This window comes from Coptis chinensis, chromosome 7 (assembly GCF_015680905.1).
Source record: "Coptis chinensis isolate HL-2020 chromosome 7, ASM1568090v1, whole genome shotgun sequence".
NCBI lineage: Eukaryota > Viridiplantae > Streptophyta > Magnoliopsida > Ranunculales > Ranunculaceae > Coptis > Coptis chinensis.
The window spans coordinates 96,718,536-96,735,750 of NC_141462.1; the positions used below are offsets into that span (position 1 = coordinate 96,718,536).

The 17,215-nt window shown below is 35.6% G+C and overlaps 2 protein-coding genes and 6 non-coding genes across 8 annotated transcripts; all 8 read left to right on the forward strand.

The window, feature by feature from the left end:
* Positions 1–6,446: 6,446 nt before the first annotated feature.
* On the forward strand, positions 6,447–9,940 carry LOC147490341 (protein CORTICAL MICROTUBULE DISORDERING 3-like). Its single transcript, XM_086573045.1, is given in 5 exon segments — positions 6,447–7,595; positions 8,508–8,732; positions 8,901–8,992; positions 9,107–9,286; positions 9,288–9,940. Coding segments are annotated over 5 exon segments (2,139 nt in total). The 5' UTR covers positions 6,447–6,494; the 3' UTR covers positions 9,829–9,940.
* Positions 9,941–10,639: 699 nt separating this feature from the next.
* Positions 10,640–17,042, forward strand: LOC147490342 (eukaryotic translation initiation factor 2 subunit beta-like). The gene is made up of 10 exons (XM_086572811.1): positions 10,640–10,916; positions 10,990–11,048; positions 11,152–11,260; positions 11,653–11,708; positions 11,822–11,876; positions 12,008–12,099; positions 12,531–12,676; positions 13,716–13,858; positions 14,089–14,174; positions 16,774–17,042. Exons 2-10 carry the CDS (start codon positions 10,998–11,000, stop codon positions 16,849–16,851), a joined length of 816 nt encoding a protein of 271 aa, XP_086428937.1. The 5' UTR covers positions 10,640–10,916; positions 10,990–10,997; the 3' UTR covers positions 16,852–17,042.
* Positions 14,384–14,469, forward strand: LOC147490343 (small nucleolar RNA SNORD34). The gene has a single exon (XR_015203337.1). It is a non-coding gene; the product is annotated as a small nucleolar RNA SNORD34 (small nucleolar RNA).
* On the forward strand, positions 14,677–14,762 carry LOC147490344 (small nucleolar RNA SNORD34). Its single transcript, XR_015203335.1, has one exon. It is a non-coding gene; the product is annotated as a small nucleolar RNA SNORD34 (small nucleolar RNA).
* Positions 14,968–15,051, forward strand: LOC147490345 (small nucleolar RNA SNORD34). Its single transcript, XR_015203334.1, has one exon. It is a non-coding gene; the product is annotated as a small nucleolar RNA SNORD34 (small nucleolar RNA).
* On the forward strand, positions 15,468–15,553 carry LOC147490346 (small nucleolar RNA SNORD34). Its single transcript, XR_015203340.1, has one exon. It is a non-coding gene; the product is annotated as a small nucleolar RNA SNORD34 (small nucleolar RNA).
* On the forward strand, positions 15,759–15,844 carry LOC147490347 (small nucleolar RNA SNORD34). The gene has a single exon (XR_015203338.1). It is a non-coding gene; the product is annotated as a small nucleolar RNA SNORD34 (small nucleolar RNA).
* On the forward strand, positions 16,280–16,364 carry LOC147490348 (small nucleolar RNA SNORD34). The gene has a single exon (XR_015203336.1). It is a non-coding gene; the product is annotated as a small nucleolar RNA SNORD34 (small nucleolar RNA).
* Positions 17,043–17,215: the final 173 nt, after the last annotated feature.

Sequence of the window (17,215 nt, forward strand, 5' to 3'; positions counted from 1 at the left end):
TATTCGTTGAACAACATATATTTATATGCATGTGATTATTCGAAAAAGCAGTCTATTGAAAAAACATAATCTAATCATAATAAGAAAGCCATAGTAATTAATTTGTAGAGATTAGAGAACCTATCTCAATTAATGGGGATATCATCATATCAACAGTTAGAAACTCACCTGAAACTCTGTTTGTGCTGTGTGAGTGTTGAATGAAGAAAGGAGGAAAGAAACTCTCTTTGAGGTCCGTGCACTTTGTGTTAGCTACAAGGGCCTAAGTTATCAGTAACATGATAACATGCACATAAAAAGATTCAGAAACATGATATCGTAAATAGTTGAAGAAGTTGATATAGAAATGGTAGACGTGGAAAAATAAAATCAAAGTCATTGGAATACATAAGGTAAAAATGCATTGACAAAAGTGAAACTAGAGTCGATCAGAAGTCCAACATAGTTGATTTTTTAAGGTTGTAAACATGTGATTCAGTTAACTGTTGACATGGTCAGGCGTAGAACCCGTAATCCAAAACAATCATATTCTAAACGGAATAAAATAAAAGTATTTAACAATTTTTTCACGAAGTAACTATTATTTAACACCCAATCAATCAAGAATCAATTTTTAAGAAAAAACTTAAATAAATTTGGTTGTTTCTCTAATGAATGGCCCAATGGAAGCAATAATACCTTGTTTCAATGATGCTCCTTAGATTGGAGACCGAGAGAGAGAGAGAAATGAGACCCCCACTCCCTAAAGAGATAAAAAAGGAGTAAAGAAAAAATCTTTAGTTCAAAAAATGGCCTCCCTAAAAGAACAATAATAATAATGGGATGCGAAATGTTGAACCAAAGAAAGTTTCTTCTTCCGTCCATGGCTAGTGTTGCAGAGATGGCCATTTTTGGTACGATGATGAAGAAAAAGACTAGTTATATTTATTCCATGGGCCTATTGGGAATTGGGCTAAATTGAGTGAGTTGCCCAATAGACTTTAGGCCCAAGGAAGTTGGTGACCATTTTATGTACTAGTAATTGGTGAATGAAATATATCCCAACCATACTAGCTAGAGCACTTTCCAATGCAACCCACTATTATTCACCTCTACGTAGGTAGTATTTTCCTTTTTTCCATCGTTTTGGTGAAAAGCCCAATGTAAAGGCAAAAAATAATCTTGGACGGGATGTTGGATTTCGTCTTGAGGCTTTTTGATCGAGATGGGATGTTAGTATTTTATAACGAGATAGAATGAAACATCCCATCTGGTGAGTCTAATATCAACAAACGCAAAACAATCCACTTTCACCTTCTTCCAGTCGGACAGGATGTTTAATTTCGTCTGATGAGTTTTGTAATCCATACGGAATCCAACATCCCGTCCGAAATTCACAACTTAACCACTATCTCAGTTGAAGGTTTCACCCTCGTTTTGACTTGGGAAAATAGTCACCACCATATTTACCCTTGCATTGGGCAAAGGTTTTGAACCATAAAGAGATGAATATTGTCACATTCCCACCATATCTACCTTGGGAATGCTCTGAGAATGACATTTTAACAAAGTATCTGCAATAATTTTGTAATATAAAAATTAATTTCCATGTAAGGGTTGAGAACTTGAGATATCTCGGAGTTGAATATGCTACAGAGCTAGCAAGACAAAATCAATTTGAAAGTGTCACCTTGGAGCCTTGGAGGGAGGCATGCAATAGCGCTGTTTCAGTCTTTGCAAATGTAGATGCCGTTTGGAACCAATTCTTGAGAATACTTTGATCCAAGCTAGGCCCATTAACTTAATTGCTAAAACTCTAAAAGGGTTGTAAGTGACTAAGTGTTGTACAATTTTAATTTAATTAAAAATAATCAGTTAATATTCAATCACATTACCTGAGCAAGCATTTTACAGTATGATGATTTAAATACACTAGCAAATATGCACGCTAAACGAGCGTGGTATGCAAGGTGGTGTTGCATTCCATAGTTATTCGCTTAGGCTATTCTTTCAACTCCTTGAAATGTTTGAACATATTTAGTTCAAGATTGCAAACATGTTCTTCGCTGTAAAATCTAAATTGAACTGTTGCTTAGTGCCTACAACATCTACTTGCTGACCCACACTAAGTACCAGCCAATATGAGCGACCAAGTTAATTTGCTTCAAAATACTTTTTAAATGATATTGCATTATTAAAAGCAAGCGAGTCTCTCTTAAACTCGACCAAAACAGTTCCATAATGACCCCTTGTAGCAAAATTGTATCAACAACGCCTTATAAAGTATTCAATTAAATTACTATCAACAACAAGCTTACTCCTACGTTTTCGCACAACACCTTTCCCTAAGGACATGCAAGTACACAAACTTGTTTTGCGAAAAAATTAACTACTTCATTAGCTATTCTCAAGTAGGTTGCAAACGGAATAACATATCCAACAAATTAAGGTTATAATGCTTAGGTTAACTCATTTACTTAGTTTGTATAATGACAAACCCATAACCTTGACTTGTGTTCCATAGCAACAGAAAAATTACAATAATATGTTGAAGTCGGAAACAAAGGTAGCCTAACGCAATGCCACGTGGATTTTATAAATAGAGAGAAAAAAATAAGTGGATTTGAAAGTTAAGTCCAAAGTTGTTGTCTAAATTGTAATAGCCAATTAACAAACTATGTGTGCCCTCCACTTTATTAATCTGCCGAATTTTGTTGATGGAACTAAAAATGGCAAACACAAGTAAAACAATGGATGTCTTTCGACTGAATCATTCAAGTATTGAATATATATTGTGGAATGTGGAGCGAAAACCAACCCAACCCAACAAGAACAACCTCACCGTCTTTCATAAATCACAAATCCTACATTAAATATCTACCCCAACTGAACAATAGCATGTGAATGCTACACCTATCTCAATTATAGGCAATGGTACCCATGATATAACACAAACCTTAAATAATAGGATACACTATTTTGTGTTGTAACTTAAGTAAAGCTAGAGTCGATTAGAAGTCCGATCCAACATAGTTGATTTTTTTAAGGTTGTAAACATATAATTCATTTCACTAAATAATTATTTATCAAGGTCGGCAGTAATAGAATGGGCTGTTCAAAACACTTTTTAAATTTTGTTACAAGAATAATACTTGGTTGTTGTTGTTTCAATGGCACTCCTCTAGATTATTCCAAAGTAATACAACCTCTTCGTGTGGGTCTAAAATGAGGAAATAATTTTTTTGAGAAAAATAGTCAAACAAAGGGCTTGAATGTTTTCTCATAGTTTTTCTCTCCTCACGTACCAATTTGAGTAAATGCATTTGAATAAATTTTATTTGTTTCATCTCTATAAAAGGTAATAGGAATCTCATGGAAATACTCATATATGAGCAAAAAGATTTCATATGCGCCATCTTTTTTGTAAAGAATTTTGTTTTTACAGTATTGGAGGCAGGCGGATCTTTTGTTCGACTAAAACACAAGTTTATGAGAAAGTGAGTTGAAGAGAAGTAGAGTTTTGGAGTGGACTACCGGTTTGAGAAAATAACCTATTTTATTTTCTCGAATTTGATCTCCACCAATTTTCTCGTGGTGATATGTAATAACCAACATCCAAGCCACTAGTTTTAATTTTTTACTTTACATACTTGCCAAATGTTAATTTAAATTGAATTCAACGAAACAAAATTATACTAAAATGCCTACTCGAAATATAACGAAACTACTATTTACTAGAGTTGTACGTGCAAATCACGTGAAGGGTAATTTTGGAACAAAAGAAAAAACATGGTGTTAAAGTTGACTTAGTCAACTAACAAAACTATGACTAAAATCAAATAAACAAACATAGAGGAGTCAAATGCTCAATACCATATTAAAAGTGGGGTCAAAATCGAATGCATAATACTTTCAATCTAGCTTTGTGAAAAAGAAAGTACGTGTGTGTGTGAGGGTTTAATAATATATAAGAGATTCCACCCTCAAGTTTCATGGAGGGAGAAGAAATGTTATAAAGGAGTGAGATCCATTAAGCGGAAACTTATTGGGCTGGTTGCTAGCCATTCGGATCATTGACAGCCCGTTTTTAGTTCGAAATTTAGGACAAGACTAGTTTTTGGCTTGTAGACCCAAGATCAAACTAATGAGGGCAATGCAAAGGTGATCTCACCCGAGATCATCATCTAATTGAATTTCAAATTTCAAATTTCAAATAAAATAGATGTTACAAACGTTACTCTAACTCATTGCACCCATTTGTGTTTATGAGTGACTTCTGGTTTACTATTACTGTTTGTTGCATTTGCAATTTGTTTTGTAGCGTGGCGTCATTGGGAACCACAATAATATATCTTTGTTATCCCAAGTTAACAACTAATTAAACTGAAAAATTATACTTTGTAGTTTGTACTACTAGTGTGGATGTGGTAACCCATTTACATCTCTCACATAAAAAGGAATCCAATAGTTCGTCTAGAGACCAATTCAAAAGATTTTTTCTCTACAATATCTATTAGATGTCACTGTTAATTTTAGCAACAATAAAATTATTGGCGAAGGTAGGTATGGATGTTTATAACAAATAAACATAGAATGTAGAATTTTTCAGTTTCATGTCTCTCAAGTAACAATGTAACATAATTAAAAGGGAACAACTACTAGAATAGAGATTGTGATCTAACGATAAAATGTAAAGTTGAATGTCAGTAATGATAATAATAGTTACATGTGTTTCATTCTATTTATAAATGATATACATCTTGGGATATATGTTCTCCAACTTTATTTATCAATCATGATCAACTTTGTCCACGCAATACAACAAAAAATAAGTAGCAAAATCTTTTGTGTACTCGAAAAAAAACAAGGTTATGGTTTGTGTACTTGAAAATCTTTTGGAAGTGGGTAATAAAAAAACATGCCATTTATAACATAAATCTAGTGGTTCTTCTTTTCAAAATCTGAACCATATATACTTTTAGGATAAAAAATATAGATCTAAAGTGTATAAAAACTTTTCACATTCAAATGACATTCTGTTTTGATTGATAGTATTATATTTATTATTCTAGCACTTAACACGTTGAATATTTTAAAAGTAATAAGTAGCAAGGTTAGTGATTTTCTTCCACATACATATGATTAAATGTAAAACTTATTTATGTCAATATTATAAAATTAAAATGTGCATCACCGCGTTTTTTTTCATTCACGAATTTATAATTAATAAAATACAAGAAAGAACCGAAACAGAGAACAAACCCGGTGTACCCTCTATTTGTAGTGATTTTGGGTAAGGTTCCTCACTTCTTCTGGCCTATTTAAGAACCGGAACCAAAACCCTTAGAAACCACCAAAATAAAAGGGTCCTAGGCACTCATCAAATTGGATTGGGCAACTCCCCCCTCCCCCCAATTTTTTTTTACAAGTTTGAGTGTACACTCAAACAGTCTCACCATGTCGTTTGAGTATATACTCAAACAGTTTATCCATGTCGACTGTACACTCAAACGACCTCATCATGTTGTTTGAATGTACACTCAAATGACCTCACCATGTAATTTGAGTGTACACTCAAGTGGTTTGCGCGTGTCGGTTGAGACAAAATTTTTGGTTTTTAGCTAGACAATATGGCGGGGTCGTTTGGGCAATCTCCAGGACAACATGGATGGGTCGTTTGGACTTAAAAAATTCGGTTTATTTGTCATGATGTTCATTTTAAAAATCAACTTCCACTTAATCAACCTAAACTCGAAAACAACTTCATCAAGTTTGGGCAAACTCGAACTCAAGTTTAGTCAACCCAATCTTCCACCCCAATCAAGTTTAATCAACTCAATCTTATACCCAATCAAATTTAATCAACCTAATCAACCCAACACTTAAAGTATATACTCAAATCAAGTTTGAGTATATACTCAAACGGGACATGACTCGAATTGGGTGAAGTCGCCAACTTCAATTCTCATTGTTGATTCACAACTCAACACTTGAAATATTAACACGACATAAAACTCGAAGTTTTATTTATTTATTTATTTTGTTTGGGGTTCTAGCGAGAGAGATGATACCGACTAAAAAGGTTTGAAAAAAATAGTAGCCAGTATGTGTTGAGTTGGGGGCAGGCCAGCAGGGGGTATATTGAGCTATTGTTATTATACTTAGTTGTCGGACTTGGGCCAGAGGCTGCCCAATACAATTTGATAAGTGCCCGACTAAATCACCGAATAAAATGGTTCTTAGTTGTTACTCCACTAGGATTCTAGTAAGTCGTAACCTACGAATGGTTTTAATGCCCTTTGGGTTTTGGGCTGATTTGAGTGGGCTATGAATTGGATATCCTTGTTGGTAGTTCAAACTTTTGTGGACCCAAAAGAGAGAGAGAGAGAGCCAAAATTCAAAATTCAAATAGAGAGCCGTTAATACATAGATAGATTCCGTTACGAACGTTACCCATTTGTTGTTCCTCAAAAAACAAATCTAAGCTCAGTGAAGCCAAGAGAAGAAAAAAAAAAATGGCTTCACTCACACCAGGTATACTACTCAAACTCCTCCAATCCATGAATTCCGATACCAAAGTGGCAGGCGAACATCGCTCCGTCTTACTCCAAATCATTGGCATTGTTCCTGCTCTCGCCGGACGAGAACTCTGGCCCAACCATGGTTTCTATGTCCAGCTTTCTGACTCTTCTAATTCCACTTACGTCTCGCTTTCCGACCGCGACAACGATCTCATTTTGACTAATAGATTGCAACTCGGTCAGTTTGCGTATGTCGACCGTCTTGATTTCGATTCACCTGTTCCTCGTGTGTCTGGCATTCGTCCTGTTGCTGGTCGACATCCGTTTGTAGGAAGTCCTGACCCTCTTATTGCTCGTATTTCGCCTTCTAAGCGTGGGTTTGTGATTCAACCTGTTTCTGATAATTCTGACCCTTCTCTTGATCCCATTGCTGCTTACATTACTGGCAACAAGAAGAACCAACAACAAGTTAAGGATGACCCCAGAGTGGACAAGGAGAGGATTAGACCGGCACTTGCTGCAAAGGACAATGTTCCAGTTGAAAGGAAACCGGACAAACCTAAGCGCTTTTCTTCTCCAGCCTCGGCGAAGCAACCGAGGTCTATTTCAGTTGGGAGGAAGAATGTGGCTGTTGTTGAAATAGAGCCTTTGCCAGCAAGCAAGGCTAGTTCAAGGTCTTCGTCTCCGGTCCCATCTAAATGTGTGGTTCCAAGTTTGGTTACGGCGAAAGAAGAGAATAGGAAGACATCAAGAGAGCCTGCAATCATTGTGCCTTCAAGATATCGGCAACCTTCACCCAATGGAAGAAAGCAGGCTTCACCCAATGCTAGGAGGGGTTCTATTTCTCCAGGTAGAAGGCTGTCAGGGGGTTTGAGAGTTTCGCCGATTGTTGCTGATTCTGCTAGTAAGAAGAAAATGGCTACTATAGCTGCAGGGATTTCAAAGGTTTCGGAAGCATTAGTTGGGTCTGCTAATAAGACCATGAGGAAGAGCTGGGATGACCAACAATCGCAGGGGATTTCAGAATCAGTAGAACAGAAGGAAAAGGCGGTTTCAAAAAATAGAACAGATATGCAAGCCATACTGAGAACTCAGGTATTTTCTGCTACTTATATATTGATTTACTAAATATGTGTAGCATTATTAGGGATAATTCATGTGTGTGATATTGTCTTTGAGATGGTGAACTCAGTTTCTCCACTGATTAATCCATGAAACGGAGCTTTATATTACGCTGGGAAGTAGTAATGTCCATACAGTTTACTAAGCTGGACTTGGCCTGTTGTCCAGTGGACGAACAGTACTCGCAACTACATTTGGTTTACATGACTTGTAGTTTGTATTTGACTAGAGGCTACATTGTGCAATAAGGATATAAAGCTGCTAATAAGGATATAGAACACATGGTGATGAGACCACCATGGGTTTATAAGTGGGAGCTTCCATATCATGTATACTAGAGGTTTACTTGATTTGGTAGTGCATACTTGCACTGCCAAAAGCCTTGAACTCTTTTATAAAACTGCTAATAAGGACATAGAACACATGGTGATGACCCATGGATTTATAAATGGGAGGTTCAATATAATGTACACCAGAGGTTTACCTGACTTGGGAGTGCATACTTGCACTGCCAAAAACCTTGTAACTCTTTATAATGTAATTCTTAGCTTACTGTAGGAAAAAAAAAACAATAGGGATATTAGGTTTATTTTGATATATCATGGAATTGCTAATAAAGTTAATAAGTTTACTCTGATATGTCACCAAAATGCTACTGAGGATATGTAGTGAAGAAACTTGCCTGTTGTGTGGTATTTTATTTTTGAAGGGAGAAACCTCATTGTGCAAGCTTGTTTTGTACCCACCACATAGTGTGCAAGATCTTCAAGCACAGCCGATGATCCCTACATAAATTATTTAGAGGAAACAAGATCGTTAAGGACTGCTGGTTCAGCCAGAATACCTCCGAGGAACTGTATTAACTTTGTTAATTCTATTTTCCAGACTGCATTAGCCAGGCGTTTGAGTGATGCCCATACAGGACAGCGCAATCAGGACGATGCCCCAACAACTGAGAAAATAAAGTCTACTAATTGTAAGGCTGAAGGGTATTCTGCCCCTGAAAAGTCTAACCGTGCATCTCCAAGAATCACAGTTCATGAACGAAAATGGACAGATGGCAGTATCCCTCTGGATGCTGTTTCTGCTAACCTTGCAAGGCTTGGAAAGGTGTGTATCTCCCTATTGTCGTTTGTCAAGGAATGCTAGCAGGCAACTCAACTTGCTAGTTCGATATATGCTGTCTCACTAGCATTCCTATTGATTGTGACATGTTAAATACTGAAGCAAATTCTATTTTTGCTTAATCAACCATTGCTTGCTACCAACTTAATGCAGGAAGCTCTGAAAAGACGAGTTATTGCATCCACAGCTGCTGCTGAGGCTTTGGAAGAAGCTGCTGCTACTGAGTCTATTATAAGAAGTTTAACGTAAGCAGTTGAATGCCTAGTACGACACTATTTGTCGTATAGCATATAATTTATCAATTCGTTTTACAGTAATTCTTGTTGCCTTTGAAATTAATTCAAACTATTTACTGTCAGCATGTTTTCCGATCTATGCTCTTCATCCAAGGCTGGAAATCCTTTAGTAACCATTGACAGATATCTTTCACTATACGAACTGGCCATGAAATCAGTAGCTGTAGTCGAGTCTCTTGCTTCCATCCGCAATTCTGACAGAGCTGACAGTGTCCCAACTGAGCGTTCAAAATCCATTTCTCTATGCTGTTTTGGCTACAGATCTTGATATTATCTCTCTCCTAAATTGTCAAGATATCAACTCTCCTAAGATTCAGAGTGTTGAAAAGCATGCAAATGAAGCATTGGAGCAAGATATTATCCTTCCATCGCCTCCACGAACGAGTGTTTCCAAGCGACAAGCTATTGGCACAAACCATTCTAAAGTTCAGGTATCTGCATCTAATCATGTTGCTGGGTCATTGACAAGTGTTAGTGCTATCAAAGAAGCATTGGAGCTCGCTAGATATTTACAATCAGAGATGCAATTGTGGTTTCTACGATTTGTCGAGGAGATACTGGTTGCAGGGTTTAGCATCTTTGATATTAACTCAATCGATGGTGATGGGATAGTCCATCATCAAGAACATGGCCCTATCGCAGCAGTTCTGTCAAACTTGAAGCGGATTAATACCTGGTTGGATCGTGTTGGAGAAAAAAGGGAGGAAATGTTGACTGAAAAAATTGAAAATGTTAAACGGAAAATTTACGGGTTTGTGATTCAACATGTGGGCACTGTCTCATGACAAACCAACTATGCTTGCGAGCTGTAGACAAAAGTATTTGTCAAACTTTTATCCTTTTTCCCTCCAAAACAAGAGAATTTGTTTCTGTAATAATATGGTCATTTTTGTTGTTTCTGTTTGCTGTGCTGCATTTGAAATCTTGTCCTTTCCTAAAGATGAAATAGGCTTATAGGCTTCCGAGTCCATATTGTTGACAGAAACTTGGATTCTTTCATGCAAGAATGGAACTACCAGTGTAGTAGTTTGGTTCGAGCATTAGATATTCTTTTCAAACTATTTCTGCTTAGCAAATTCGAATACTCGAATACATAATATGCTAAAGTTTTTTTATTTTTTCGCCATTTTCGACTTTATTCAAATTCTTTAGCTTTCACAAGCTGTTATAAAATTTGGGACTACAAAAAACATATGCAGAAATCCTACCACTCTAAAAGTGCTCTATTCAGTTCTCCCCACTGGAATCATCCAACATCCTCAACGCATGTCAATGCGTACCTGAATACAATAACCAAATGTAGGTGAGTAACTACATACAGACTACAATATCCGTATGTCTGAAGTCGAGTCATGTCAAAGGAGTCGCTGCATGTGGTCCTTGTGCACATCAAGTGACTGGTGATATGTCCCTTACAAAGCCTACGTAGAAAATTGTGATAAAATAGTGGAAAATTGTGAGAATGATGGGGGGAGATCATCTCCACAAAAAACCAACCCTTAATTAATTTGTATGTGAAAAATGTGGCTATAAAGTGTACATAAGAATGTGTCTCTATCCCTCTCCAATAAAAGGGGATAAGACAACTACACAACTACACCCACTTGAGTAGAAATGATGATGGTAGCAAAGCTATGGTTTTTATTACTCTTTATTCTCATTTTAATTAATTCAACAAAAAGGCCATGAATTAATTAGAAAAGAGTGTGGACCTAAAAGCCCAAGGCCCATGGACCAACACTATATAAAAAATTGATAACCCTAGATTGGAATATCAAAAAAAACAACACCTCACACTCAAAACAGAAACTAAAAAAAAAGGAAAAAAAAAACATCATAAAAACTACAACCGCCGATAAATTAGATCTCCAAGGTAAAAATTTTATCCATCCATTTATTGATTGAGTTATTTGGTTTTATTTACGACTTTTCATGTTTTGGTGCAGTAATAATCATGGCTGAAGAAACTCCCGTTGTTGATGTTATTAAGGACGAGGCTTCTGAAGTAAGAAACTATATTGATTGAATAATACAATTAGGTGTTGTATTGATTCACTCATTTGTAAACATATTACTAAAATATTTTTTACCAATTCATTTTATTGTAGCTTGCTTCTTTTGATCCTACAAAGAAGAAGAAGAAGAAGAAGGTTCTGATACAGGATCCTGCAGATGAATCTGTCGATAAATTGACCGACAAAACAGAAAGCCTGTCAGGTATAATTGTGTTCCGCAATGTCTATATTTATACATGCTTTTTACTGTACTGTGAACTTGTTATTTTGTAATGCTACATTGAAAGGATTGATTCCATAATATATATATTTATATTTTTAATAATATTGCAATTTTATATCGTGGTCAAAAAGCTATAGAGAAACCTCCATGGAATGGCTTTGAGCTGGTGGTTTACATTTGTACTTCACTTTACATGTTAATTTTAGTCTTATAAAGAAGGATTCAAGTTGTAAAATGTAGAGTATGCTCTGGACATTTGTACTTCACAGCTACATAGAAGATAGAGTTATGTTTTATTAAGGATTCAACCTTAATAAAATCTTTATTGCTTGCTATATTCATATTTGATGACTTTTTTTCTGCATTTGCAGTATCCGATGGTGTTGAAATCGTGTTTGCTGGTTTGAGGAAGAAAAAGAAGAAACTTGTAAGTTACACACACAAACAGTCTTTCATTTTATCTAAACTGATTATTATATATATGTTTGTGTTTTACAAGTATTTCCGGTTGTGAGTTTAATTGCCATCATACTCTTGTAGGTGGAGACTGATTTTATGAGCGACGAGAATGGAGATGGCAAAGAAGATCTTGATGGTCAGATATTTATGCTTCACAAAATAAATTATCTATATCTTGTATTAGCTTATAATTGTTAATGTTTTATTTGTTTGTATATTTATAGGCCTTGGTCTGTATCACTTTGTAACTGTTTATTCATCTTTTAGATCAAATTGAAGACAATGAAGAAGGAGAAGGAATCATGCTACAACAAGGGTATCCTTGGGAAGGAAGTGACCGTGATTATCAGTACGAAGAGGTATGTTTTTTGTCTGACATTTTGGCAAAATTTAGTGTTTTTTTGGGTAGTAAACTGTACCAACTTTACCATCTGAATTGGAGAAGGTGTCAGACATGTACTCTGCTCTAAGAATTTCATCAGTGTGATGTCCTTTGTCCTGTTTTTGATATAATGGGTTCCAGAATGATTTTTTAAATATTTTTTTAGTGGTAAAAAAATAATAATAATTATATATTGGAATTTACATAATTCTATCTGTGTAAAAATGTATTTCTAACTACACAGTTATCTGTATGTTTTTTCAAGGTGGCGTAGGGTTTCATAATTTTTTCGTTGTTAACATTTTTCTTTATGTTACTCTTATTATGTTCCTGTGGAAGAAATATAGCTTGTTTATCAAGTTTTGGTATATTAAAAGGCTAAAAGCTGACGTTTCAATTTTCTGTCAGCTTCTAGGCAGAGTATTCAACATCCTGCGTGAGAACAATCCAGAGCTTGCAGGAGATAGACGTAGGACAGTGATGAGGCCTCCCCAAGTACTTCGTGAAGGCACCAAAAAGACGGTGTTTGTGAATTTTATGGATCTATGCAAGACGTATGTTGAACTGAACTTTCACTGGATTTTGATTTATCATTTTGTTTGTCAGTTTGGTCACTTCAGTTCACTGCACACTGATTCCGTTAGTAATGTGTGTATGAACACACTTTAAGTTATGGGTTTGAACTGTTATTGTATTGGTAGATCGTGTGTCTTAATAGTGATATATATGTATTCCCCACATGGCCACATCATGTTACAAAAAATGTTAGTGACCCATCATGGATTGACTCGTATACAAAGTCTATTGAATTACGTGGTCTTAGGTGGCGTTGGAATTATTTTAGAACGTGGAAGAAATTGTAACCATTAGGTTGGAATTATTTTAGAACGTGGAAGAAATTGTAACCATTAGGTTGGAATTATTTTAGAACGTGGAAGAAATTGTAACCATTAGGTTGGATTGTAAACCAGTTTGTACAAGTAGTTCTTATCGAATGATTACCCATTTCATAATTTCAGACACATTGTGATCAAGTAACTTAAAATTGGGTATCCGTTTTGTGGTGCATAAGCGCTGGAAGATAAAATTAAAGGAATTATACCAGAGAAAAGGTGATATTGGTTTCTTGACCTATAAACAACCAAACCGAGAAGCTTTATCATCTTCCCCCTCTTGAAACTGATGTCTGTTGTCACATGGAATACATGTTTTCCCATGAAAGAAATGAGAATACTATACCTTTTTTGGTAGTAATTTGGCAAGCTTGGGCTAAACCAGTTCCATGACAAAGTTTCTGTTTTGAACATTGCTGCTTATTGTGGGTATATTATATTTACATCTTATTGTTACGTCATTCCTATGCGTGTTGTTTAATGTTGGGTGTAACACCTTTATATATTATTGGGTTAAAACCCCTCCCACCACCACCACCAACAACAACAAAAAAAGATGAAAAAAAATGACTCCCTCTTTGTGTGAATCTACAGTTCACTGTTTTAGATATGCTAACGAGCGTGTGCCTCATTGTGTTTCTTGAATTATTAAGTTATGCCATTTTATCTTCTACGCCTTACACTTTCTTTTAATATTCAGGATGCATAGGCAGCCGGAGCATGTCATGAATTTTTTGCTAGCTGAAATGGGAACAAGTGGATCTCTTGATGGTCAACAGCGACTAGTTGTCAAAGGAAGATTTGCTCCTAAAAATTTTGAAGGGATATTGCGTCGATATATCAGTAAGTACTTTACTAAGCACCACACTGTCTGCATTTGCGTTTGCCTTTGTGAGATCATCTGATTCGCTGCAACTATAACCGCAGCACATGTGTCCTTAATTTTGGGATTTTCTTATCTTGTATCCTGTGCAAGTTGGCAGTGTCCACTGTGCATGAACTATGAATCACTTGAAGCATATTTATACTCTTGACATGCTTTTATGTAATTGCTATTCTCTCTGTGCTTGCAGATGAATATGTTATCTGCAATGGTTGCAAAAGTCCGGACACAATACTTTCCAAGGAGAATCGTCTGTTCTTTTTGAGATGTGAGCAGGTAATCACATCTCTCTCTCTCTCTCTCTCATGCAGATTTTGTTCTTCTGAACTGAAGAGTGCTAGTCTAACTATGAATTTTAAATTTGTGGAGCATTGAAGCACATATTAGCACGGAAGAGATGACATTTTGAGTCAAAATAATGTGTGATTGAGTTTTAGCATTATCTCTTTGGATAGAGTTGGTAATTTTATAGATGTTTCTTCTCTAGGGGCTCATGATGAACTGCACATTTGCCTACATTGTTTGAATATTTCAATGATGATAAGAATCTGTGACATTCTCTGAGGCCTTTGTTTATACACTTTTAAATCTGCTTGCTTCAGTTGGCAAAGCTTTAGAACAGTCATCTGTAGTGTCTTCTTTTTGATTCCCCACAATTTTAGGAAGTAGTTTATTAGTAATATCATTTTTATATGGATTCAAGGTGCTATGTCCACAATCAAAGGTGGTACAAACTGCCTTTTCACCTTACAGTCTTATATACTTATTTTTTTCATGTAGAGGTCTATGATGAACTGCACATTTGCCTACATTGTTTGATTCTCTCAATGATGATAGCAATCTGCGACATATTCTGAGGCCTTTGTTTGAACATACTTCTTGGATCTCAGTACTTCAGTTGACAGAGATTTGGAATTGTCATCTGACTTCTTTTGGACTTTTCACAATATATAAAAGGCAGCTTATTAGAGATATACATTTGTTATGGATTTGAGGTGCTTTGTCCACAATCTAGGTGGTACAAATTGTCTTTTCAACTTATCAGTAGTCTTATTCTCGTATTTTACATAAAGGTCTATGATGAACAGCACATTTGCCGACATTGTTTGATTCTCTCAATGATGATAACAATCTGCGACATTCTGAGGCCTTTGTTTGTACGAACTTCTTTTATCTGAGTACTTGACAGAACTGTTAGCTTTTGTCCACAACTCATAGGAAGTAGCTTATAAGAAATATATATTGCTCATTTGTTATGGATTTGAACTTTGTTCATAATCAAGGTGTTACAAATTGTCTCTTCATTTTGTAATCTCTTAATTTTCATGTAGAGGTCTTTGACGAACTGCATATTTGCCTATACATTGTTTGATTCTCTTGATGATATGAGAAGAACCTGCAACATATTCTGATGCTTTTGTTTATACAAAATTTTTATCTGCTTTAGCTCTGGAACCATCTATCTTCTTTTGCAACATATAAAGTCTTAAAGGCTTTATTCAGTTGACATTTTTTTAGGGTTGTGTTTTAATAGGGTTTCTTTGGTAATTTAACATTTTTGTTTTGTGTTGAGGCCCATGAAGAACTGCACATTTGCCTACATTGTTTGATTCTCTCAATGATGATAGCAATCTGCGACATATTCTGAGGCCTTTGTTTGAACATACTTCTTGGATCTCAGTACTTCAGTTGACAGAGATTTGGAATTGTCATCTGACTTCTTTTGGACTTTTCACAATATATAAAAGGCAGCTTATTAGAGATATACATTTGTTATGGATTTGAGGTGTTTTGTCCACAATCTAGGTGGTACAAATTGTCTCTTCAACTTGTCAGTAGTCTTATTCTTGTATTTTACATAAAGGTCTATGATGAACAGCACATTTGCCGACATTGTTTGATTCTCTCAATGATGATAACAATCTGCGACATATTCTGAGGCCTTTGTTTGTACGAACTTCTTTTATCTGAGTACTTCGGTTGACAGAACTGTTAGCTGACTTCTTTGGATTGTCCACAACTCATAGGAAGTAGCTTATAAGAAATATATATTGCTCATTTGTTATGGATTTGAGGTGCTTTGTTCATAATCAAGGTGTTACAAATTGTCTCTTCATTTTGTAATCTCTTAATTTTCATGTAGAGGTCTTTGACGAACTGCATATTTGCCTATACATTGTTTGATTCTCTTGATGATATGAGAAGAACCTGCAACATATTCTGATGCTTTTGTTTATACAAAATTTTTATCTGCTTTAGCTCTGGAACCATCTATCTTCTTTTGCAACATATAAAGTCTTAAAGGCTTTATTCAGTTGACATTTTTTTAGGGTTGTGTTTTAATAGGGTTTCTTTGGTAATTTAACATTTTTGTTTTGTCTTGAGGCCCATGAAGAACTGCACTTTGCCTACATTGTTTGATTCTCTTAATGATGATAAACATCTGCGACATATTCTGAGGCCTTTTGAATACAGACTTTCTTTTCTCTGATGATGACATTAGTTGACAGAGATTTTCATCTGTCTTCCTTTAAATTGTCCACAACTTTAGGAAATAGCTTACTAGAGATGATACTCATTTGTTATTGGATTTGAGGTGCCTTGTCCACAATTAAGGTGGTGTGAAGTGCCTTGTCGACTTTGTCTTATACTGTTAAACTTGTTACTTGTGTATCTATGATGAACTGTACCTTCACATACATTGTTTGATTCTCTCCATGATGATTTGTTTATACAGAATTTTTATCTGCTTTATTCAGTTGTCTGGGATTTGGAACTGTCATCTAAGTTCTGGTTGGATGCTGCATGTTTTATTATTACAAACACATCCTTTACTAATTTTCCCTGTTTTTTTGTTTTCTTTTATTGTTTGCAGTGTGGTTCTGGACGATCAGTTGCACCAATCAAGGCTGGTTTTCTTGCCCGCGTTGGCCGTCGTAAGGCTGTTACATAACCTGAGTGTCCTCTGTTTGCCAGTCTCTTTACTGGGTTACTTTGATGACACAAGAGTTGTATTTGAAGTACTGGGATGTTGGATTTTGTTTTAACAAAGCAGTAGATTGCATTTTGACTTGTACCTTTATAGAACCTATAATAAGAACAACTATTTTGATGATTATGTCGAAGTCAAGTTTTTTGATGTGATAATTTGTTGTCGACAATTACGCACTTGCATGGTCTACATCCTTGTCACCACCACACTGATATTTAGACATACATATACCTTACTCTTTCGGATAGTACATTTGATTGCGTCTTGCAAAAGTGTTTATTTGAATTGTTTGTTTCTTCATAGGCAGGCTGTTTTGCTGGTTAAG